The sequence below is a fragment of the Nycticebus coucang genome, chromosome 6 (genome assembly GCF_027406575.1).
Source record: "Nycticebus coucang isolate mNycCou1 chromosome 6, mNycCou1.pri, whole genome shotgun sequence".
In the NCBI taxonomy this organism is placed as follows: domain Eukaryota; kingdom Metazoa; phylum Chordata; class Mammalia; order Primates; family Lorisidae; genus Nycticebus; species Nycticebus coucang.
Window position 1 is genome coordinate 80,215,070 of NC_069785.1, and position 26,217 is coordinate 80,241,286.

The 26,217-nt window shown below is 37.8% G+C and overlaps 1 protein-coding gene across 1 annotated transcript in view; it reads left to right on the plus strand.

Moving 5' to 3' along the window:
• The window catches only part of ETFA (electron transfer flavoprotein subunit alpha), a 71,856-nt gene that overhangs the window by 38,083 nt on the left and 7,556 nt on the right, over positions 1–26,217 (plus strand). The window contains exons 10-11 of the mRNA XM_053594207.1: positions 18,994–19,059; positions 23,025–23,105. Coding sequence (XP_053450182.1) covers positions 18,994–19,059; positions 23,025–23,105 — 147 coding nt within the window. The remainder of the gene's footprint in view (positions 1–18,993; positions 19,060–23,024; positions 23,106–26,217) is intronic.

The window sequence follows — 26,217 nt, forward strand, 5'->3', positions numbered from 1 at the left end:
GTCTATATTGTACTTTGATGGATCATTTACGATTTTATGACAAAATGGTACATTTATACATCGTTCATTTAAAATAGTGGTTCTCAACCTTCCTAGTACCGCAGCCCTTTAATACAGTTCCTGTGGGTTGCGACCCACAGGTTGAGAACCGCTGATTTAGAAAATAATGATTTACCGAGTTATGTAAATCTTCCAAATGTTGACACATTTACTAGTATCAAAATCACATTCATTAATACAGTCATGTGTCACTTAACAGTGGCTATATATTCTGAGAAAAGCGTCATCAGGCAGTATCATCATTGTGCCAACATCACAGCGGGTGCTTATAAAGCTCCATGGTACAGCCTACCACCTACCTAGGCCGTATGGTACAGTCTATTGCTCCTAGTTAAACCTGTATCGCATTTACTGTGCTGAATACTGGAAGCAGTTATAACACAGTGGTAAATATCTGTGTGTCTAAACATATAAAAGGTAACTAATTAATTGTGTGACAACATTATAATGGCCAGTGTCATTAGGCAATAGGAATTTATCAGCTCCTTTATAATCTTATGAGCCCACTCTCATTACTCAGTTCATTGTTGACCAAAATGTTGTTATGTGACACACGACCATATTGTCACTCATCGCATTAGATGACTCTTCAAAGCTGATAGTCATGGATACAAGTTTTCTAGAACTCTGATTTTCACTTAAAAGCCCAAATTTTCTTCTTGACAACAAATGCTCTCATTTGTTTTCTAAGAGTTGACAAGATCACTGTGTTTTCTTTCTTTTTTTTTTTTTTTTTTTTTTTGTAGAGACAGAGTCTCACTTTATGGCCCTCTGTAGAGTGCCATGGCATCACACAGCTCACAGCAACCTCCAACTCCTGGGCTTAAGCGATTCTCTTGCCTCAGCCTCCCGAGTAGCTGGGACTACAGGCGCCCGCCACAACGCCCAGCTATTTTTTGGTTGCAGTTCAGCCAGGGCCGGGTTTGAACCCAACACCCTCGGTATATGGGGCCGGCGCCCCACTGACTGAGCCACAGGCGCTGCCCAAGATCACTGTATTTTCAATAAAATATCTGCCCAAGATGCAAATGTCTGCCAGTTTGAAATAAAAATTGTGTTTCATGAAAAAAGTGGCTGATTCAGCTTGTAACTCAAACTATCATGCAAATCCTTTTCCTCACAGCGACCCATGTGCTTTGGTATACAGTGGAAGTGTTTCTCCAAATTCTATAATTTGTCATTCAGAATATTAAAAATGTGTGTACTCGAAGGTCAAGAGTTAATATAAAATTAGTAATTCTTACTGCTTCATCATTCTTACGTGAAACTGGCTTTATTTTTTCTTTTTTAACTGTGAATGCGTGACATGAAAAATGCAGTGACTACTAGTACAGTTTGGTGTCACTGACTCGACTCGTGCTTAGGGAGCAACCGATTATCCACTGCCATTTTCATATCATCAGTACAAATGTCAATTGGATTTTTCCAGGATAAAACATGAGATTCAAAAAAGTTACATAACACTTTGAGTATTTCAAACCACTTGTGTTTGTTGCCAAGCATTCACATGAGAGAATTCTTAGTTGGTGTTGATACCGACAAACACAAGTAAAGCAGGAAACCCACCCGTGTCTATAGATGTGTCTGTTACGCAAAAGTACAGTTTTGCAGATGATATGTTAACTGAGCATTCATGTTTACAGCTAAATCTTTTATTCAGCATGTTACTATACCATTGGAATGTGGCAGTGCCTTAGTTTCTTTTACTGATTTTCATGTAGTAGGCGTTCAGCAAGAACACCTTTACTAGTCTCTCTCAAGCCAATGAAATATGTTAACTTTGGATGCTTCAGTAACTTTTTTTTTTTTTCCTAGTTTGAAAAGCTGAAATAGCTTCTGGATTTTAAACTGATTGTATCTATGATAAAATAAAATCCAATTTAGTTTTCTCTGAACTCTGAATGTTTTATGGCCATAATTTCCCTTGAATAAGATACAGTAAGATAAATTATTAACATCTATACAGCCAAGAGATAATTTCAGTTCTTATTTTATAACTTTACACAGTATTTTCTTTTTTAGAGTAGATTTCTCTTTTCCTTAATTTAATTATCTCTGTTATCAGTTTTTCCAACATCTTAGACATAGTTGCAGCCATGGGTTGAGAAAGTAAGTCTTCTTTATTTTAGCGTAAATATTATAAAAATCTAAAATAAGGGGCGGCGCCTGTGGCTCAGTGAGTAGGGCGCCGGCCCCATATGCCAGGGGTGGCGGGTTCGGCCCCATATGCCGAGGGTGGCGGGTTCGGACCCAGCCCTGGCCAAACTGCAACAGAAAAATAGCCGGGTGTTGTGGCGGGCACCTGTAGTCCCAGCTGCTCGGGAGGCTGAGGCAAGAGAATCGCGTAAGCCCAAGAGTTAGAGGTTGCTGTGAGCCGTGTGACGCCACGGCACTCTACCCGAGGGCGGTACAGTGAGACTCTGTCTCTACAAAAAAAAAAAAAATCTAAAATAATAGTTTTAGGGAAATTTAAAAGTATATAGACGTCTTTTAAATGTTTAAAATGTTACATTACCCTATAAGACAAATTATACTTCTTGATGCATTTCTTTGCAGGCACAAGGAAATCGTTGTGATTTCAAATATCAGTTTATTGAACAATAAGGTTACAGAAATGATAGCAGTTATAAGAGCACAAACTGCTGTACTGAGAGCAAATTAATCAAATCTCTGTGCACACACATATTTATACCTAAATTCTTCTACCCTAAAAATTTTAGGAAATATAAAATCCAGATGCATGCATTTGATTAGCCATCAGTGATGGTGTCCTCAAAAGTCATTTGGCCTCTGGAAAAGCGCCCTGTACACCATGAAAGAATGAGAGTAAAAAGGGCAAATAACATCTCAGCATTGCTGAGAAAATAGTTTTGATCTTGCAGAACACCGGAAAGGATCTTAGGGCTCTATCTAAACCATATTTTATGAACCACTGGTTGTCTAATACTTCTGGAATATATTGTAGAGACATTGAATAACATGGTGTAGAGATTATGGGTTCTGATATATTCCTATTAAGAATATTTTTTGTTTTAGCCGGCAGCTAAACTAACTGAACTAAACCTCCAAACTCTGTCTCCTCTGTTGTGTTTTTTAGTCTTAGCCAGGCAGCTACGAGTCTGCCTCATACATGTCGAATGCAGAGTCTAGCCAGAGTTTTGTGTGGAGTTTATGTGCAGAGTTTGTGGTTTTCCCTCCGTGGTTCTTTGTTGTCTGGAATTTTATTTTCACTTCCAGCTGGTGTGGCAGCCACAAATACTTTTCTGTGTTTTCTTAACCAGTAAGACTGCAGGTTTCTATCCAAAAGTGCCTGATTTCTGATTGGCTTTTATCCCTGTGGGGAATCTGCAAATGCCCCAAGGGAAGAAGTGGAAGCGTGTCCTGGCCTCATCTGAGCAGAATTCTGTAGAATTGTTGCTTCTCAAATGCTGCCTGTTTAGGTTGATCGCCAGTGTACTTAAATAGTTGCTATCTGTACTTTAATCAGGTTTTACAGTTCTGGGCAGGAGGATTAGTATGATACAGGCTATTCCTTCGAGGCCATAAACAGGAGTTCTGAGGCCCAGAAATGAATGTATTGCTTCACGTGTGCTCCTGCTCGTGCACAGTTGGATTATCATCTCCCTAAATAATAATTAATACTACTTAGTATTGCATTAGGTTTTTGGCAGCTATGTTCCACTATTTGCAAGACTTAACACTTGTGGCCATCCAAAATTTCCACCTCCCCCCGCTTGAATTGCCTGCTATTAAACCACATCTCCTTTGTCTGGTAATAACATAGTATTTCTTTGTTTTTAAAAATGAACACAGTATTTTAATTTATCCTTATTTAATTTGGGTCTGTTTTTTCTACCACTGAAGACTCTTGAATATTTTATAGCTTGGTTTAGTTTTCTATTCACTTCCCTTTCAACTTTATATAATTATTTGAAAATCCTGTTTTGGTGTTTTCCTATTTCATAATAGCTATGAAAAGTATTACCACTGTTCTTTCTGATAAGTAATAAAAAGTTCCATACTTCTTTAAGTAAGGGGAGACATAATGTCAAATTTTGTTTTCCTCACAAAATAAGTTTTGACTTTTATGACCAGTTACTTGAGAAAATATATAAACCCAAAAGATGCTATGAATTTAGTTATACTTTTAAGTGCCTTTTTTGCTGCTCACAATAATTTACCCACACATACGAAAGATTATAGAACAATTTTTACTATTTTTATGGATTCCCGCTCCTTGCAAGAATTCAGACCCAGGGATGAGAACCCTTGGTCAGTCCACAGCTTACCATTATAACAAAGACTTTAATCTATTTTTTAATGGATATTTGTAGATAATTTCAAGCTTACAAAAAGTTGACAGTTAATGCCAGGCATAGTGGCATATACCTGTGATTCCAGTTACTTGGGAGGCTGAGGACAGGAGCATGGCTTGAGGCTAGGAATTCAAGGCTATAGTCTGCAGTGATGGCACCAGTGAACAACCACTGCACTCCGGCCTGGGCATCATAACAAGATCCCATCTCTTAAAAAACATACGATGTATACATTTTTTTCCTGAGCTATTTGACGGTAAGTAGCATCATGGCCCTTTACCCCTCAGTGTGTATTTCCCAAGACAGAATAAATATTGTCTCATGTGACTGAAGATTAGTTATGACCACATTCCAGTTTTGTCAGTTTACATTACAGTTCCAATTTTCTATATTTAATAGAATACTTCAATTTTATCAATTAGTCTAAAAATATTCATTGTAATATTTTCCCCTCTTAATACATAATCCAGTTGGGTTGGGTATTGCATTTAGTTGTCCATCTCTTTGGTCATGAGTTTCATGGTTGTGACTAGAGCTGGTTCTCAGTTCTTATTTAGCCTGTGTCTTAGGCACGTCTCTGACCTCGCCCTCAGACTGGGGCTTTGCCAGTGCTTGGTCGTCCTTTCTCTACCCTCTCACCTGTGGCCACCGCGTTCTGCCTTAATGTTTCTTTGGTGGGTAGTGGCAGTTTGGTCTTGAGAAAATTCAAGTGGAAGATAAACAAAGGTGAGAAGGATATGTTGAAACTAAGGGGGAAAAAACGGAACAAGGGGAGAGATTTTAAATTTTAAAGATTATATTTGGTCTTGTTCATTTGCTATATGTGGCTGCAGACTTGGTGTTAGGTTTTCTAGAAACCAATTCATATTGGGAAACAAGACCAGTTCCCTGATTTACGGTTTCTCTAAGGTAAAAACAAACTAACTGCACATGAGAAGTGTCATTTGGCCTGGTATCAAGATCAGAGAGATCCCTTGAGTCCTTATAAAGAGGATACTATTGATTGACATCTTCAACATACCTTTACTATAAATAGGACAGTAGTTTCATTGGACTGTCTTCTTTTTTTTGCAGTTTTGGCTGGGGCTGGGCTTGAACCTGCCCCCTGCTTCTCCCCTCCGTATATGGGGCCAGCACCCTATTCCTTGAGCCACAGGTGCCACCCCATTGGACTGTCTTTTAACAATGTAGGCCAATTGCCTAATAGTATGTGTATTTCCATGAGAAGCAGAAATTATTTGATTTTGTGTCTATTGTTCAGAATTATTTTAGAGTAAAATTTTAGACCAGTGATTTAGTTGTAGAACTTTTCTTCAAACAAATTATTTTCAGGGAGCCATATATATAACATAGGAGAAAGTGGCGTTAAAGTGGGGTGGTATACCTCGAGTGCTACTAGCTCAGCCCCCTCCCTTTCTGTTTTTTCCCAAAGAGTCTCTCTTGCACCTCTGCAGAATGACTAGAGCTGTGAGCACATTATACAAACTACTGTCCAGAGAAAATTGGTGCAGTGCGTAGCTCCACATAGTTCTCCACAGATGTGCCTACCTGAACTAAAAATTCTGATTTTGTTCTTTATTAGTATTTCAATGACTTTATTTTAAATTTTCAGCCCTTTTAACAATTTCTTATTTAGGGTGGCGCCTGTGGCTCAAGGAGTAGGGTGCTGGCCCCATATACGGGATGGGGGGAAGGGTTCAAGCCCAGCCCCAGCTAAAACTAAAAAAAGAAAATTAAAAATTCCTTATTTAGTATCATTCCCTTATTCTCAGACAATGACCTTTTCTTCCACTTCACAAGTAAATTTATTGTACTTTGTACAATACAAAAAATCCGGCTTTTCTTTATGTGTTAAGAAAGAGATGAGGCCAAATGTGGTGGTTCACGCCTATAATCCTAGCCCTCTGGGAGGCCGAGGCAAGTAGACTGCTTGAGCTCAGGAGTTCGAGACCAGCCTGAGCAAGAGCAAGACCCCCCTCCTACTAAAAATAGAAAAACTGAGGCAAATGATTGCTTGAGGGTAGGCGCTTGAAATTGCTGTGAGCTATGATGGCACAGAATTCTAATCAGGGTACCAGAGTGAGACTCTGTCTCAAAAAAAAAAAAAAAAAAAGAAATGATACTTGTCCTCTGGATCTTTTTTTTTTGCAGTTTTTGGCCGGGGCCAGGTTTGAACCCGCCGTCTCCGGCATATGGGGATGGCTCCCTACTCCTTTGAGCCACAGGCACCGCCCTGTCCTCTGGATCTTAACATTTCCTCCCTCTTTTTGGGACAGTGTTCCATTAGTTATCCCCATGCTTGAGATTCTGAGTCTCTCCTTCCCCACTACCTCCTTTTCTCTAACCTTAAAAAAAAAAAAGTCCCTTCACTGACCCAGCAGCCTGTTTTCTTCAGTAGCTTCTACCCTTTTCACCTTTCCTGCTAGGCTTGAGAAAGTAGCATACGTTTGCTATATTCCCTTTACTTCCCATTCTTTTCTTTTATTAAAAAATTATATATGAATGTATATAAATATATGTGAAATTTATATGGAAGTAATGTAGTAAACACTTATGTTATCATAACTGAATTTAATGAACAGTTTTCTTTTCTTTTTGAGATGGAGTCTCACTTTGTCACCCTCAGTAGAGTGCTGTGGCGTCACAGCTCACAGCAACCTCCAACTCTTGGGCTTAAGCGATTTTCTTGCCTCAGCCTTCCAAGTAGCTGGGACTACAGGTGCCTGCCACCACGCCCTACTGATGGCAATAAAGTGAGACTCTGTCTCTACAAAAATAAAAAATAAAAAGAAATAAGAAGGTGACGGGATCTAGATCAAAGAAGTTGTGGACAGTTTTCTCTTTCTGGTTCCTAAGGCTCCAGAAATAGAAGACTCGAACCATTGTTTAAAGCCTTAGATCAAGCAGGAAGATGAAAAATTCTTAAATTCATGTCTCTGTGCTCCCTCTGCTTGCAATTATAGAATGTGGGCACAAAATATGATCTGTCAGGAAAATAGCTGATACAGAACTGCTGAGTGGACTGGACAGTCTCTCCCAGATTCATAAGCACCTTAATTGTGCACTCATGCAAATTCTTGGTAGTTTTTAAAATTTGAATAGTGACTCCTGGGTTTAAATACTATGTATTATAACAAATATTCAGATATTGAAAATATCAACATATGATATTAAGGACTCAAGGGATCTCTCTCATGATACCAGGCCAAATGATACTTTCCATGTGCAATTGGTTTGTTTTTACCTTAGAGAAACAGTGAGGAGAATGGAAGGATAGATTATGGAGAGAGTTAACATTTGATGTATTTGTTTTTCTGTGACCATGATTTTATTTTTCCATTTACTTAGTTTTATAATTTTTGTTATAAAGATTTATACATATATAGATATATAGGTATATATATGTAGATATATATGCATATGATGTTTTTATATTGCTCTTAATTTATCTGTACTATCTTAGGTATTGTACATAGTCATGTTTTCTGGTAATAATGAAATTATGTTTCATCCTTTTGTTTAATTTTCTTTTTTCTTGTGTGAGCTATGGCTCCCTGGACATAGTTGAATATAAATGGTAATGATAAACATCCCTGTCCCTTATTATTAAGGAAATTCTTCCAGTTTTTTACCCTGGGTACTATGTTTTCTGGTTTTGGTGAATATCCTTTATCAGATTTAAAAAGTTCTCTACTATAGGTAGTATGCTATAATGGTTAAAAATGGTTAAGAGCCCAGCCATGTTACCTGGATTCAGCTCTTAGCTTTACCACTTGCTTGCTGTGACTTCAGACAAATCACTTAACTTTTTCTCAACTATCTAATGGTAGTAATAATTGTATATGCTTCAGACCATAGCTTTAAAGATTAAGTGATTTAATATATATAAATATATATATATGTATAAGTTGGTTGTGCAATAGTTTTAGATTTAATATAGATTGAATAAAAGATTTAATATATATAAAATATATATATATACACATATGTATAAGTTGTTTGGTTGTGCAGTAGTTGAAAAGTTAAACAGGGTTAAATGAGTTAATACATATAAAACACTTAAAACTGCACCTGGCATGTAGTAAGTGCTGTGTGTTAGCGATTTTATATTTACAGTCCTCGATAGCAGATTTTTTTCCTTTGTTTTATTTTGAAATTGTGAACAAACATTGAATTCTTATTTCTTTAACTGATATTTGAAAGATTCATTGGATTTTGATAGCACATTAATATTTGTTAGCTTAATAGCCTTGACATTTATGCTATGACTAGGATTTAATCATGTTACGTGGCAATTCCCATTTTATATTTGTTTCTGCGTTGCCTTCTGTGAGTCCTGTTGATGATACTGACCATCCAAACATACAAGCATATTGAAATCATTAGAGAATCTGTCACCTAATGCCAGGGAAATGTATTCTTACACTTCATGCAACTTATTAATAGGAGTAGGTTACTTTGTCTGTATTTTCTTATTTTACTTAACAGATCTGCTGTCCATTTATACACATAATTCTGAGACTAAGTACACAGAAGTCTGTTTAAAGTAACCAGATGAATAAGCAGTTTGAGGAGGATTTACCAACATAATAAATTTTGTTCCTGGGTTTTTCTTTTGAAAATTTGCTATTGTTGAAAGGTCTGCAGGAACTTTATAGAGTTATTTGTATACAGCTGGGACCAAATTTATGGGCTGTCCTTCTAACTTGCTAAAAAGCTGAAGATTGACAACTGCTTTCATGCTGCATTATCTGGCTGGGCTTTTAACTCCAAGAGAACTATGTTCACAAATTGATGCTCTGTTCCTTTGGGGTTGGTATAGAAGCATTAAATTGTACTAAAATATTCATATGTGAGTGCATTTAGCTGAAAGCAATTGATGTTCTGTACCCAGGAGGACAAGAAGTAGTGCTGTATGGACCTGTAGTCCAGAAAACACCCTGAGCGTGCTTCCTAAAGTTAGCTCCATGGCCTGGATGAGCAAAGCCCTCACAGTGAAATTTCCAATGACAAAGGAGAAGTTGTAGAATTTATAAACTGTAGTTTGGATGTATAAGTTGTTTGGTTGTTCAATAGTTAAAAAGTTAATTGCTGAAAGTTAGGAGTTCTAATTTTATCTTTGGTGTGTTCTCTCAGCTAATTTTTATTAGACTGATTTCTCAAACATTTTTTCCAGAGGACCAATATCAGTGAAGTTTTTATGCATTATAATTTTATTATATAAAGTTAAAAAATTTTAAGTTTCAAAGAGTGTTGAATTCTTTTTTGCATATGTACTATAACTTTAAAAGCACGCCACTGATAATGATAAATTGACGTGTCTCGTAGCTAGTGAATCTAATTTAACAGCTGGCATGAAAATCAATAAGGGTAGACAGCATATCTTTGTTGTATCTGTCTTGGTGTGGTAACTTGAAAGGAATAAAACTATTCTGAATTTCTGTTCTTCTAACTGTGTAGTTTTGGTGCTTTCACATAAAAATTAATTTGTTTTCTCATGTATGGCTTCTCACTTATAAATATGCTCAACTGTCAAAGCAGAGAAGACACCATGCTGGAAGGAGATGTTTATTCAGTGGGTAATTGGTTATTTAGCATATGTAATTTAGTGCTTGTGTTTACTTCAGGCCAAAGAAGTGATACAAAGATGTGCAGAAGAACATTTTAATGACTTAGTTTGATTATATTAACCAATGTTAGTCTGAAAGGGAATTTGGGAAACGGCATTTTGGGCAGGAGGAATGTGTTCCACTCACTTAAGGTGAGGTTACTTTAGAGGATCTTGCGTTAGGTTGGATGTATAATAAAGTCATTACTTTATGACTGGCATTACTTTTTTCCTATATTATTAGTTCTTTAACAAGTCTTTGTGTAACTTGGGCTAAACTTCACAACTCAGGTTGCTTTTTTTAAAAGTAAACTTTTTAAGAACAATTTTATATTTAAAGAGAAATTGTGAAGATAGTGCAGCAAATTTCTGTAAATCTTGCATGCAGTTTCTCCATTCTTACTATTTTTAAGTATATGCTAACTATTTGTATAATTATTAAAACCACAAGATCTAGAATTAAGTTTTTTGGGTTTTTTTTTTTTTTTTTTTGTTTGTTTGTTTGTTTTTTGCAGTTTTCTGGCCGGGGCTGAGTTTGAAGCCACCACTTCCAGTATATGGGGCCGGCACTCTACTCCTTGAACCACAGGTGCCACCCTAGAATTAAGTTTTTTGAAGAAAGGAAATGTTACGCAGATTTCTGTTGAGGTGATAACTTTCTAATGACTTTTGTTATAAAGTATTAACATAAAATTTGCCATTTTAACCCTTTTTAAATGTACAATTACATGACATTAATTACATTCAAAGTGTTGGACAACCATCACCACTGGTCCATTTCCAAAAGTTTCATTACCACAAACTGAAACTATACCCATTAAGTGATAATTCCTTGTTATTTTCTACTTCAGCCCCTGGTAATTGCTAATCTTTCTGTCACTATGAATTTGCCTATTCTAGATATTTCATATAAGTAGAATCAATATTTGTCTGTTGTGACTAACTTATATCATTTAGTGTGTTTTTCCCAAATGCATTTTTTTTTTTTTTTTTTACTTCAAGACATTTCCTTTTAATAGTTATCTGGAAACAGATACTGACTTTATGGAATGCCAGTCACAATCTTTCGCTGAAGAGTTTTTAGTACAGGTTGTGTAAATTCAAAGAAACAAACATCAAAAACAAGAGATAATTTCAGAGTCCTTCCTTTTCTATGACTCAGTCTCTTTGATGTCTTTACAGCTCCTGTGTGTGCATGGAAGGTCTGCATTAGAGACATTCTAATTGACTGCAGTACTTGGTGGAGCACTCATTCTAAAGGGTGTAGCTTCCCTCATTATTCGTGATGAGGAAGCTCAGAGCTGTTGTACAAACTAATCACTCTGGTAACATGGAGTAAAGGCCAATGTTAGCTAAAATTGGTAATGCTTTTTTTAATATACAAACTTAATTTGGCTATTCATCTGATCTCATCTTGTTTTAGAGATTTTTCTTAAACGTATTTACTGGAATTTTAACAGGTAACTTCAGTTAAAGCATATTACTCAGTACTATAATAATACCAAGTCATAATACAGTGTAGTAGAAAAAGTGCTGAATTTAGAATCAAAGGATATAGGTTAAGAAATTTGCCTTTTAAGACAGTAGAATGGTAGTTGCCCCTACCTAGGAGGTAGGGGAAATGGGGAGATGTCGGTCAGTGGGTACAAAGTTTCAGTTACCTTCTTAGGACCTGTTATACAGAATGGTGCCTATAGTTGGTAATGCTGGATTGTATACTTGAAATTTGTTAACAGAATAAATCTTAAGTGTTCTCACTACCAAAAAAGAGGGTAACTATATGAGGGAATGGATATATTAATTAGCTTGAGTTTGGTAATCATTTCACAATGTATATGTATGTCAAGAAATCAAATTGTACACCTTCAATATATACAACTTTTATTTGTCAAATATACCTCAATAAGGCTAAGGGTGGGGGAAGCCTTCCTTTTATTGGATGTGTGTAACCTTGGGCAACACAGACAGCCTGTCAGAGCCTCTGCTTGCTTGTCTATAAAATGGGAATGTTTTCTACTTTCTACTCTAGAGAATTGTTGGCATAATTAAGTGAGATAATGTGTATTAAGTAGAGTGTAGTTACTGGCTTATCATAGATAGTACACGTAACTGTGATGATTAATATATTGTCTTGAATTCTGATAAAACAGAACCTAGCTTAATTACGGGGGCATTGTCTGATAGATGAGATGTAATTTCAGCTTCAAACCCAGAGTGTGGGTAAAATCTCCCATTCATGTAATGCTCAGTTGAGCCAGAACCCGACTTGAGAATTTCATAATACAGGCAGAGAGCTATTTGAGGAAAGATGTGCTTTGCCTTTTGGGGCCTCTTCCAAGAAGAGAAGAAACTTAAACACAATTTGGCAAACAGAAGAAATAGTTTGGCCTTTAAAATGAGCATCAGAATGAAATATAGCAATATTAATGCACAAGAGGCTTGTAATAATTAGAAAATATAGTTTAGTTAGTATACTTCTCAAAGACACATTCATTGTTTGGTATAATACATTCATTTAACTCCTGATCTGGCATTTCTCCTGTTTGTGAGTAGTATGTTGTAGCTGTGATAGTTGCTGTATCAGGTTCTGCCTTTGTAGTCAGTCTGTTGAGTAAAGAAGGCTGAGAAGAGCGCCCACCATTCTGTGAACCTCCCCGTCCTGGCCGAGGCCCTCACAGGGTATTGTTTTCAGCATGTAGCATTGGGTCTCTGACCTCTGTGTTAGTCAGAACTACTTTATTTGATGTACTTTAGAATTTCTTTAGAGAAGTGTAGTTTTTCTTGTTTCCTTTCACTTCCTATCTAGAAAAGGAGACATTTGATAAATAAGAATTTAAAACATTTTTCTTTCAATTTTTTTTTGAGCGGAAACAATATTGGCTTGGTTTTTCTGCTCTGAATGCCTCAGAGTTAATTATTCCACTCATATTCATATTCATATTTTATATAAGAAAAGTACATGTTTAAATCTCTACATTCTACTTTGTTTAAAGTAAAGCAGATCTGACGTTGCTGTAGACAGAATACTGTTCCAGTTCCAGAAAAAAGTGAATTTCTAAGTTTATATTATAAACTCATGTAATTTTCACTTCATATGGATTTTTTATATGACCAATTTGATATGTCTTGGTACCTGCATCTGGCATATGTATTCCTGCACTAAGATTGTGTTAGGAACTTACCAAGAAATTTACCCCAACTTCCTAGGCAAAGGTCTGGGGAGTTGGGGAGAAATTCTGACCGGGTAGCTAATACTAAATGTAACGAAGATGCTGAAGGTAGCAGTGAAAAGAAATTTTTACAGTACCTTACTCCAGAAGAATTATATCATTAGTAACAACTTTCCTTGACTGTAGAGTAAGACTTCAAAGTGGAATTTATGATGATTGGCTATCTTCTATTCTATAACATTTTCAAAGTGGCTTCTAGTGTAAAGATTTAGTGATAATTTTAGAAGTAAGGATAGCATCATAGTACTCTTACTTGTTTTGAACAATTCACATGCATTCTGTTGTTTAAATCATCATGCCAGTCCTGCTGCTCATTAGCTGCAGGTATTTATCTCCATCTTATACATGAGATCAAGCCTTTAAGAAAGTGAATAACTAGCCCCAAAACACAGATTGGTAAGTGAGAGAGTCATGGTCTGAACCCTGCTCTTTCTGATTTTATTTATGTAGTTTTAAAGAAAGTGATTTTTTTTTACTTGCTAATCTTCAAATTTCTCAATCTGTTAGCTCACTAATTTTCTGTCCTTGTTTTCTAATTTTTTTTTTTTTTTTGGATTTAAGGTTATAAGATCTAAGTATCATGTTAGCTGCATCCCAGTGTTCTGGTATGCCTGCCTTTTTTGGCACTTTGTTACTGCCTGCCTTTTTTGGCACTTTGTTACAAGTATTTTTAAATTTCCATTTTAATTTTTTTTGTGACAGAGTCTCAACCTGTCACCCTGGATAGCTCACAGCAACTTCCAACTGTTGGGCTCAAATGATGCTCTTGCCTCAGTTTTTCTATTTTTAATAGAGACAAGGGTCTCACTTTTTGTTCAGGCTGGTCTTGAACCCATGAGCTCAACCTATCCACCCTCCCCAGCCTCCCAGAGTGCCAGGATTACAGACATGAGCCACTGCACTTGGCCTCCATTTTAATTTAATTTTTCATTCATACTTTAGGTACTTTTCTTTGGAGAATTGTGAATTTCTAAGAATAGTTTTTTTCCCAGATGTGTATAGAGTTTAAAGAAAAAAATATAACTTGCTAGAGAACAAAATGTGATAGTTACTTTTCAGAGTGTAAACTTACTATATTAAACCAGTAGTTCTTGTGTGCTTTTGGTTTTCCAATAAGGGGCCACACTACCTGAAGATTGATGGGTGTTCATCATCTGTTTGTGACTTTTGCCATTGGCCACTGTGTTCTTTAATCTCACTGCCTCTGATGCTAATCTTTGGCTCTGTCACACTGCTAACTTTCTTTTTGGTTCACTCTCTGCTTGAGTTTAAAACATCCTGTAGGTATTCTTGTTCTGAGCCATGACAGCAAAGCAGACACACAAGACTAATCGATCTACCTCTAGATCTGTTGTCAAACAGTGGTCCATAGTACCATAGAGTTTGTTCTGTGGTGGTTTTGGATTTGTGCTATCCAACAGGATAACCCCTAAACTACATGTGGCTTATTGGGCGCTTAAAATGTAATCAATCTGAATTCAGATTATATTATTAAAATTAGTTTTACATGTTTCTTTTTAATGTTTATTTTAATGTGGCTATAATTTAAAATATGTGGCTTACAAGGTATATGGATATATTTAATGAATATCTGTTTTTGGACTTAACAGTGTAGGCTGAAATACAATGTACTGAAATACAGCTTTCCTCTTAGCTTCTGCAGTAAATTCTAGATAAACAAGACTCAGACAACACTTTTAGAATTCCAGGTTTTTGGCACAATGTTTGGGTAAAGCAGGATTATTTTCTGAAGAAGGCAGACACAACATTATCATTCATGAGAGTGTTAGGATGGGTACCTCACCATGAGCTCACAGCATGGGTGGAGAAGGATTCCTCCCACAAAGATTTAGGGTAAAAGTTAGTAACAAGTTTATTTACTTCTCAAAGGGTGAGAAGTTATTTTACTGCCACCTGTTGGAAAATTATTATAGAATGCAGGTTGGTAGTGACTGTGATAGGAATGGTGCATCCCTCCAGAGTTGTTCAGTGTACAGCCTGTTCAGCTGTACCTGGTAGTCCTGAGACCACTCCAGGAGCCCACCTAGGCAGCTGAGAGAATCGATATTTGAACAGACCTCAATCAATGTATACCAGTGTGTCTTGGGAAACCATATATTATGCTAAAGACTGAAGTCTCAAATAGTACCCTAAGAAGAAGGAGTTCTTAAAACCCCACTGGCCCACAGTCATGTGCCTATCAGATGGCAGAGCTGGGATTTGAACATAGGCAGTGAGGCTTCAGAGCCTACGTTCTTAACCACAGCAACATATTCCCCCTGCAAACCCCATTAAACAACATTAGATGCAGCAGTTTCTGAGTGCGGTTGCTGTTCCCATCTCAGCCCACTGTAAAGTTTAGACCTCAGCCCCTGAGGTCTTTGGGTGAGCCTGTAACTATAGTTTTTTGTAGGTTTTAGACAAGAAGCAGAGATTGTGTTTTCCTTTGCCAGTCCTTGTTTGTGTTAGGCCTGTGCTATCTTTTCTCTGTATTTCAGAATAACCTGTGGTCCTCTTCCTCTCCTCTGACTTCCTGCAGTCCTCATTCTCCCATCAGAGTGACCACCCTAGACAGCTACTGGCCATGTGGGTTGATCTGTTCTTTCACTCAATCCTCTAGAACTAGCCCTCCTTCTTTCTGGGTCTGTTCTTTTCTTTAAACCCACCTCTTTTGTGTACTTAATTGCCGTTCTGGCTTCCAACATCTCTCATTTTCTCTCCAAATCATCTTACTATCTGATTTAGCAGAAAGTACCTCAGGGCAGGGATTGTCTTGTTACTTTATGAAGCAGTTTCTGAAGTGCTCCATAAATTAGCATCTGTGACGAGTTTTGTATATACTAATTATTATTACTGGAAACAAAAATGCTTTCTGAACCATGAGGATCACTAGGATATTAGTCTAATTGCCTGTACATGTTTTTTAAAAAGAAAGAAAAAAGCCTCTCTTCCTGCCTGAGAGAGCTCTGAACCTCAGAACAACAGCCAAAATCCCTGGACTCATTTTGGGGCTATTATTTCAATGCTTTTATATTTGTTCAGAGAACCATGTTTGTAAGATAACAGAATAAAGTCCTGTTGGTCATGTTGCTCCTTTTGGACTGTTGATGCTGATCGAAAAGGTAGAAATGGCCCTGGAGCACCTGCCTTTGGTTTGTTCTGGCCCCAAATTTGTTACTTCTTTAGTGACATTTATGGTTAAAGTTAATGGAATTCATTTGGGGAGAGTCAGGAGGTTTAAAGTCAATTTCATTTATAATATGTTTATATTTACTGTCAGAATGAATCAACATTTTTATTAGCGTTTTATGATACAAATGGAGCTTTTAAGACTTGTTGAATTTTAATGTAGGCATGAATGTCAGAAAGACTCATTTATAGCACTATTGATCTTTTCCAGTGCATGCTTTGAGAATAATCTTCAAAGACTGATTAGTGAGACAGCTCTGTATATCTGTCTGCCTAGCTGAAACCTTGCTTTAAGAACCCTTACAGTAGAAATTGTTGGCCTGGTTTTCCTGAATGTGAGCTTTAGTAAGAATATTTTGATTAACAGTTTAATGAATGCCCCTTTCTGAATGGAATGCTAGTCTGAATAAACTGAACCTTAAAATTATCACTTGAAATTACCTGTGAATCTTAAATAGAAAATAGTTGTGCTTTTTTGAAGAAAAAAAGCTTATTTATCATTCATGTAAGTGTCCATGTCTGTGGGGACAGCATAAAGCCAAGGCCTCATTGCATTGTCCATCTGTGTGTGGTCATAATCGGCACGCTGGACACATTGAAGATGGAAACGCACAGCATAGCTTTTAGTCCTTGCCCGTGCGTTTTACTTTCTGCAGTATGCTTCTCCACTCTAACAGTCTCTTTAAGCCAGATTGCTCTTATTTATCTTCAGGCTTTTGGTAACCATAGAGCAAATTGAATCAGCAAGCAAACTCAGCTCCTTTTCAGATGATTAACTCACTTGGAGGACTCGATTGTTCCCTTTGCCACATAACACAGTGGTATCCTGCTGCTCTGGAAGCAGTTGGACACCTTATGCCTTTAAAGATAAGGTCTAGGGATGGACCACCAACGTGCTGGACAGTTATAGGATTCACACTGCCGGGGGATCACCAATCAAAGTAGTTCTCAGCTCTGGCTATACATTCAAGTATCTTAGGGACTTTTTAAATAAGCACAGGTGCTGAGGCTGAAACTCTTCTGTTTACAATTAAAGTGAGGCCCTAAGAGGGAAATTGACTTGTATGTGGCCATGTACACTTAGGTGCTATGAAAAATCATAATATTAGGAGGCAATAACATTATTCCCAGATTCTGGTGGAAAGATCCTCATATTTTGGAGTGAGCAGTTGTTAAATTAGACCATATGCAGAGCAGAAAACAAGGTGGGACCACCCGCTACTGTCGTTAGCTTTGACGTATCAATCCTATAGTAAAAGTAAGTGTGACAGAACCACCTTCAATATCTTCCACATATTATTCAGGTTGACAAGAGACTTTACCGTCAGTTGTGACAAAACTGTAGTGTCATTCAGTTACATGGTAGATGTACCTTTTACCCAAGCCAGGACCTGTTAGTTGTTTATATGTGGGAAAGGGTTTTCAGTTGAAGCTTTAATTACACCTAGTAGACAGAATGAAGCAGCTAAGCTCTTTTAATTAAACACTTATTAAATCAGTTTTTCATGATGATAATTTCTTGTTTGTTTGTTTTGAGACAGTCTCACTATGTCGCCCTAGGTAGAGTGCTGTGGCGTCACAGCTCACAGCAACCTCAAACTCCTGGGCTTAAGTGATTCTCTTGCCTCAGCCTCCCAGGTAGCTGGGACTACAGGTGCCCACCACAACGCCCGGCTATTTTTTGTTGCAGTTGTCATTATTGTTTAGCAGGCCTGGGCTGGGTTTGAACCCGCCAGCCTGTGTGTATGTGGTCAGTGCCAGAACCACTGTGCTACAGGTGCTAAGCCATGATGATAGTTTTAATTTTCAAACCTGGGTACTTTAAAAATTATAGATAAAGGGAGAGAACAGTAGTCAGTCTATTTCCCCTTGTAAATACTGAGGGCAGAGAGGCAAGAAGAGGTACAAATATCATCTTTAGCATTTACTGAGAAACGACAGTGTGGAGGCCTTTTGTTATAGGAGACAGAAATATAGAGGTTTAGCCCCTGCCTTTTAAGAAGTTTGTTATTTTTTATTCAGGGAAATTGTGTGTATGTGTTTAGAACCTTTTGATACTGAATTATATTTCTGGTTTTTCAAAATACTAAGTTTAATAAATATGTCCTGATTACCAATTTTAACAAATATTTCTTTGTGGGAAGGCAACCAACTAAGTCAAGATCTGTTGAATAGGTTTGGGCATATGTGTTCATGTGTTAATATACAATGTGTGTACATCATGAATGAGTATGTGCTGTTCATGCATGTATGAGTTGTGCAGTGATCTTCAAATGAGTGCCGCAGATGAAAATTGCTATCTCAGACCTTATTATGAGATTAAGACACTCGATACAATATGCTTTACACTAGTGTACAGCACATAATAATTGCTCAGTAATCTTCATTATCTAATATTTATTAATATCCCAGCACAAGTATAGGAATTCACAGAAAAAAGGGAAATGTGGATTAAAAACGTCCAGGGAAAAGGAAAGCATTTGCATCTGTTTTATTTAACATATCTTTTCTAAGACTGAAATTGCTATTAGCAAACACTTTGTATTAATAAAAAAAGTACATGTCAGTAATGTGATCTCTTTTATTTTAGGAACTTTATATTGCTGTTGGAATATCTGGAGCCATCCAACATCTAGCTGGGATGAAGGACAGCAAGGTAATTGTACACAACAAGGATGCTAAGAAGAAAAGTTTCCGGATTTTAAAATTTGAGTTTCACTGTGGTGTAGTTCCAGTGGAACCATTTATATTAACATGGATCTAGGAACTGAAAGAAATATGCATAAGCTACTGTTCACTAGTAGTGTTGGTCAGAGAGGCAGTGCTGTGTCATGGGAAGAGGCCCCAACCTGAGCCACAGCTCCACTGTGAGCTGAAGGCATAGTTAGTACTCACCGTCTGCTCCTCACTCTCTCTGTCCAAGTAATGTGGGTGTTAGATGATCACTAACATCCCCTTCAGCCCCAACAATATGCAGATAGAAGGCTTAAACAACTTGATGACGTTCTAACCATCTAACTTGTTTATGAGGCTCTGATCCCCGATTCTGTCTCTTTCTGGTTCACCCTGATTTCCTTATAGTCTCACCTTTATGTGTCAGCAGAACCCTCTTCCTGGGTTGTTACCAAAGTGTGACCAACACATTTTTGATTGGAGCATCAGGCCATCTTAATACCTCAGTGATTGTCAAAAATGCAGTGATTAAGGAAACACTTGATTTTAACTTGCTACTTAGACTACATCTGGAAGTCCTATGTAATGATTCTGTGAACATACATTTCAGAAGATGACATGTTTATTCATGCATAACAATGTATACTTTGAGTTATGAACTTATCTTTCATGAAGTCTGAGATGCCTCTGACACTCCTGCATTTATCCATTCAGATGGAAGCTTGATATAAGAGATAATAAAACTTTTAACAGGCTTAACTTCTAACTTGAAGAAATATATGCACTACCTCTTTGTAGGCTCTAAATGAATTGGTCCAAAACCAGTCATATTTTACAGTTGAATGGCAAGTTTCTTTTTCTGAGCTATGAAAACAGGATTGCCAGTGGGGAAAATGTGATTGCTACATTTAAAAAGAAAAACAAAAACCATTCCAGCACCAGCAATTTTAAAATACATTTTTAGCCAGACAAGTTCAGATATACCTACAATTCTGCTTCTCTGAAATAAAAGATTTTGCCTGTCAAGAAGATCCTGGTGAAAATTCTCACCCCATGCCAATAGAGCTGGATTATGAGAGAGAATGGATAGTGTGCGTCAAAGCAAATAGGGAACAGTTGAAATAAGGATACCAGTGTTGGGGGACAGTCCATGAGAATAAACTTCAACCTAGCCTTCATTTCTCCATCTGGTCAATAAGTATTTGTTAAACGCATTACTTGTACTTGTTGGGAATGTTTAAATAACACAAACACAGCCCCTGTTGTCAATGTCTTATGTAGGAGACAGGCAATCTTTAGTAGTAATTTTGGTTAAGTTCTAAGTGGGATATTAGAATGGTTTAATTCTGACAGTTGCATTGCCTATAGGGCGATTTTAATTAGCATCATGGTAAAGTTAAGTGAGTATAAGGTTAGGTTGTTATTTCAGATGAATTAATGTAATGAAAGTACTTTTTGAACTATATACATAATAATAGGGTTGAATACATCAAAATTCTGTCAGGAAGAGCATGAACGTCAAAGAGCTATGAAAAGAGCATGGGTACAAGTAAGACTTCATCGTAGATGTTTCTAGCTGATAACTCAGGAATATTATTTTGGTAATCTGAAAAACTATAACTAGCTCACATCTTTTTTCTTTCTTTCTTTTTTTTTTTTGGTCGAGACAGAGTCTCACTTTATTGCCCTCAGTAGAGTGCTGTGGCATCACAGCTCACAGCAACCTCCAACTCCTGGGCTTAGGTGATTCTCTTGGTTCAGCCTCCTGAGCAGCTGGGACTACAGGTGCCCACCACAATGCCTGGCTGTTTTGGGGGGGGTTGCAGTTTGGCCAGGGCTGGGTTTGAACCCACCACCCTCAGTATATGGGGCTGGCACCCTACCCGCTGAGCCATAGGTGCCACCCCCACATCTTTTTTCTTAAATACCATATTGGTTCTTTGCCCACAATTGCACTCTTTCTTAAAAAATAACCTTTATATAGTAGAATGAAAAGCTTTCAGATCATTAAACTGTCAGATGTTCGACTAGGTGGCCTCCAGGAGGATCATTAATTGTCATGAATTAAGTGAACCTGCTATGGCTGTGAAGCAAGTTATACATTCCCAGAAGAGAAATACCTTAGTGCAAATCAGTGCCTGTGGTTCAGAATGTTCATCCTTGTGCCTTTGGGTTTGGGCTCGTGTTTGGAACTCATCTGTTATCTCTGACTGTGCCTCTGAATCTGTGTGGCGTCTCTCTGGATTGCGGTTACCTGGTTTACATCATGCTTCAAACTCAGATATTCTCGCATATTTTGCCCGTCTTTTTTAGGAGCCCTTCTAAGGGAATTATACAGATGTCACGTAGCCTATATTTTAAGTTAGGCTATATCAAAATCATTAATGTATTTTTTAATACCGGCTGTTTTCATAAGGTACGGTAACAGGCAGATAGAAACTTTCAGAAGTTTGAATTACCATAATCCACTGTCTATTAAAATAATACCACATGTCAGTCAGACTCTAATTTTACTTTAATTGCAATTTGTGGGGAATGCCAAGCTATTTTTAATACAGAAATAAATCTGATATTAATGTAAGATTTGATTTTGGCTTTGTGCGAGTATCACAGTGGTTGTGGCGCCAGCCACATACACTGAAGCTGGTGCGTCCAAACACAGCTGGGGCCAGCTAAACAACAACAACTGCACCAGAGAAAAAGTAGCCAGACATTGTGACAGGTGCTACAGTTACTTGGGAGGCTGAGGCAAGAGAACCGCGTAAGCCCAAGAGTTTGAGGTTGCTATGAGCACTCTACTGAGGATGACATACTGAGACTCTGTCTCAAAAAAAAAAAAAAAGATTTGATTTTGAGTGATTGTTTCTCTTTATTTTCTTAATAATTACTATTCACATTTAAGAATATTTTTAGGGTGACGCCTGTGGCTCAAAGGAGTAGGGCGCTGGCCCCATATGCCAGAGGTGATGGGTTCAGACCCAGCCCCCGTGAAAAAACAAAAAAATAAATAAAGAAAAACACTTAAAATAAAGAATATTTGTAGGCCAGGTGCAGTGGCTCACGCGTGTAATCCTAGCACTCTGGGAAGCCGAGTCAGGAGGATTGCTTGAGCTCAGGAGCTTGAGACCACCCTGAGCAAGAATGAGACCTCTTCTCTACTAAAAATAGAAAAAAATTAGCTGGGCATTATGGCAGGCACCTGTAGTCCCAGCTACTTGGGAGGCTCAGGTAGGAGGATCGCTTGAGCCCGGGAGTTTGGAATTGCTGTGAGCTGTGATGATGCTATAGCACCCCAGCCAGGATGACAAAGCAAGACTGTCTCAAAAAAAAAAAAAAAAAAAAAAGAATATTTTTATAAGGGAAACATTTGATGGTTTATAATAAACATAGTAATTTGCTTATTATATTACATTTGCTGTATACATAACAAATTAAAATTTTTGTTTTAAAGTTCTCGTTAAATAAAACGCTGACAAGATAATTGGTTTTATACTCTCAGAATAGACCTAGATGATAATTTTTAAATAATAAATAGGGTGGAGAATATAGAGGTCAGAATAGTTGAGCTACAAAGATTCTGAATTTGGGTATAGGTTTGTTTTTGTAGAGAGGGAGGCCTCACTACGTTCAGGCTGGTCTCCAACATCTGGCCTCAAGCAATCCTCCCGCCTTTACTTCCCAAAGATTACAGGTATGAGCCACAATGCCAAGCTGATTTAAAAATTTTAATACTGAGATGGGCTAATGGTAGGTGAGAAATAATTTCACTACATTCCAACCCAGAAACTTCTCATAAATTTACAGTATTAGTGCAGATGCATCAGATTAGTCATACTTGGTAAACATTTTAAGATTATTAATATGGTTGTAAGAGGAGTTAAAATGAACTGTTAGTCTGTGTGGTATATTTTCTTTATAAAAGTCAAACTCTTTGTTTTTGTTTCACAGACAATTGTGGCTATTAATAAAGACCCAGAAGCTCCAATTTTCCAAGTGGCAGATTATGGAATTGTTGCAGATTTATTTAAGGTAAACTGGCCTTGAGAAAAATCGCTATTATCTAGATCAGGCGTCTTTAAACTTTTTAAACGGGGCCAATTCACTGTCCTTCAGACCGTTGGAGGGCTGGACTATAGTTTAAAAAAAAAACAACTATGAACAAATTCCTATGCACACTGCACATATCTTATTTTGAAGTGGAAAACAAAACGGGAACAAATACAATCACACCACCTCATGTGGCCTGCGGGCCGCAGTTTGAGGACCCCTGGTCTAGTTTATCATCTAAGAACCTTTTAGAGTTGGTCAAGGATGAAGCTATTAAAAGAAAACATTGTGTTTATGTGTCTATCTGTATATATGTATGCAATTTTCACCTACTTAAGTTGTTTATTATAACTTTCCCCTTAAAGAGGAGTCCAAATTGTCTTTTTTTTATTATTATTAAATCATAGCTGTGTATATTAATGTGATCATGGGGCAACCTACACTGGTTTTATAGACCATTTGACATATTTTCATCACACTGGTTAAAGTCCAAATTGTCTTTAAAATATCCATGTGGCTCTTGGCATCTCAGGTGCTACGTTAACACACAATGTGAAGTGACTAACTAACTATAACCTAGAATCATGTCTGGCGGGTACCCTAAAGAAATTAACACCAAACCTCCTTATTCAAGGATTTGCTGAGGATACTAGCACTTTTCAAGAGAACAGCAGAGCAATGCCGTCCAGCTTATTGGACTCAGAGAGAATACTCTGCTTGCTGTGCTTGAGGGTTAAAAGGCCTCCCTAACGTGACCGATGTAGGGAGAACATTGGTTTCCCACTCCTCGCACTCTTCACTTTTAAATTTTTCTACTCAGCCATCACTTCCATATCTGCCCTCGCCATGAGAAAAATTTAATAATACTAATTAACTTTGTGAATTACAGGTGATGAGCACCTGGTATCATTCGGCACGTTTGAAAGTCATGACCTTTAAGGTTATGTATGACTCCTGCATAGCCAGGCTGCTTCTTTCCCCCTTGGCCTGCCTAAAGCTGCTAGATAGATTCCTTATGTAGCAATCATACATGCGTGAGGTGACACTCTGCAAATAGCACCCCACCCTAGGAGAAGGGGGTTTGCTGGAATGAGGAACCACTCATGCGGAACCACAGCAAAGGGCTGTGGGCTTCAGTGAGAAGTCTGCAGCCTGAGAACAGAGCCAGGGTAGCCCTCACAGCAAGAGGTTGGTCCATTACCATAGCTTCACCAGAATTGTAAGTGATCTGGGTGAACTAGTGAGTGCACGTTGAGAGCATGTTTGCACTCCCATGTAATGTGCACATACGTGCAGTGAACGAAGAACGGGGGCTCCTTCATCTGCTTGGTGATCCCCGAGTAATGGCTCAGATTGCATGCAGAGACTAGGATGGGGCTGTTACTCTGGTTCATTGTAGGGCATCCTTCCCTTCAGGGGGCTCAGAGGAGCCTAGATCTTGCTTGGCAAGAATGTACATCCCCTCCCAGTGACCCTATATCTGAAATTTGGGGTTCAAGTAGGTCAGCTGTTTCTGTTGCCTGGCCTAGATATGTAAGAACAAACAGTAATAGCAGTCATTTGGCCACTAAAATGTCCTAATGCAGTGGTTCTCAACCTTCCTAATGCCATGGCCCTTTAATACAGTTCCTGTGGGTCGTGACCCACAGGTTGAGAACCGCTGTCCTAATGGGAAGGGCAGCTAGCGTGAAAAAGAAAAATATTTTGTTTGTATGATGGTAACTTTGTAAAAAGAATTTAGTTAGGTATGGATAGAGGGGTAAATATTATTTTTATTTAAAAACTAAACACTTTCATACAACCACCTAATCTTCGATAAACCAAACAACGACATACCTTGGGGGAAAGACTCCCTATTCAACAAATGGTGCTGGGAGAACTGGATATCCACATGTAAAACATTGAAACTGGACCCACACCTTTCTCCACTCACAAAAATTGAAAGATGGATAAAGGACTTAAATTTAAGGAATGAAACAATAAAAATCCTCTAAGAAAGCATAGGAAAAACACTGCAAGATATTGGCCTGGGGAAAGAGTTCATGAAGAAGACTGCCATGGCAATTGCAACCACAACAAAAATAAACAAATTTTAATTAAACTGAAAAGCTTATGTACAGCTAAGGAGACAATAACCAAAGCAAATAGACAACCTACACAATGGGAAAGGATATTTGCATATTTTCAATCAGACAAAAGCTTGAAACTAGGACTATAGAGAACTCAAATTAATCCACATGAAAAAAGCCAACAATCCCATATATCAATGGGCAAGAGACATGAATAGAACCTTCTGTAAAGAAGACAGATGAATGGCTAACATATGAAAAAATATTTATCATCCCTATCTATTAGAGAAATGTAAATCAAAACCACCCCAAGATACCATCTAACCCCAGCAAGAATGGCCCACATCACAAAATCTCAAAACTGCAGATGCTGGCATGGATGTGGAGACAAGGGAACACTTTTACACTGCTGGTGGGACTGCAAACTAGTACAACCTTTTTGGAAGGAAGTATGGAGAAACCTCAAAGCACTCAAGCTAGACCTCCCATTTGATCCTGCAATCCCATTACTGGGCATCTACCCAGAAGGAAAAAAATCCTTTTATCATAAGGACACTTGTACTAGACTATTTATTGTAGCTCAATTTACAGTCGCCAAAATGTGGAAACAGCCTAAATGCCCCAACCCAGGAATGGATTAACAAGCTGTGGTATATGTACACCATGGAATACTATTCAGCCATTAAAAACAATGGAGACTTTACATCCTTTGTATTAACCTGGATGGAAGTGGAACACATTATTCTTAGTAAAGCTTCACAAGAATGGAGAAGCATGAATCCTATGTACTCAGTTTTGATATGAGGACAATTAATGACAATTAAGGTCACGGTGGAGGTGGGGGAAGGGGAGAGCAGAGAGAGAAAGAAGGAGGGAGGGGTGGAAAAAGGAAGAGCAGAGAGAGGGAGGGCGTGGGGTCTTGGTGTGTGCCACACCTTTTGGGGGCAAGACAGGATTGTAAGAGGGACTTTACCGAACAAATGCAATCAGTGTAACCTGGTTTCTTGTACCCTCAATGAATCACC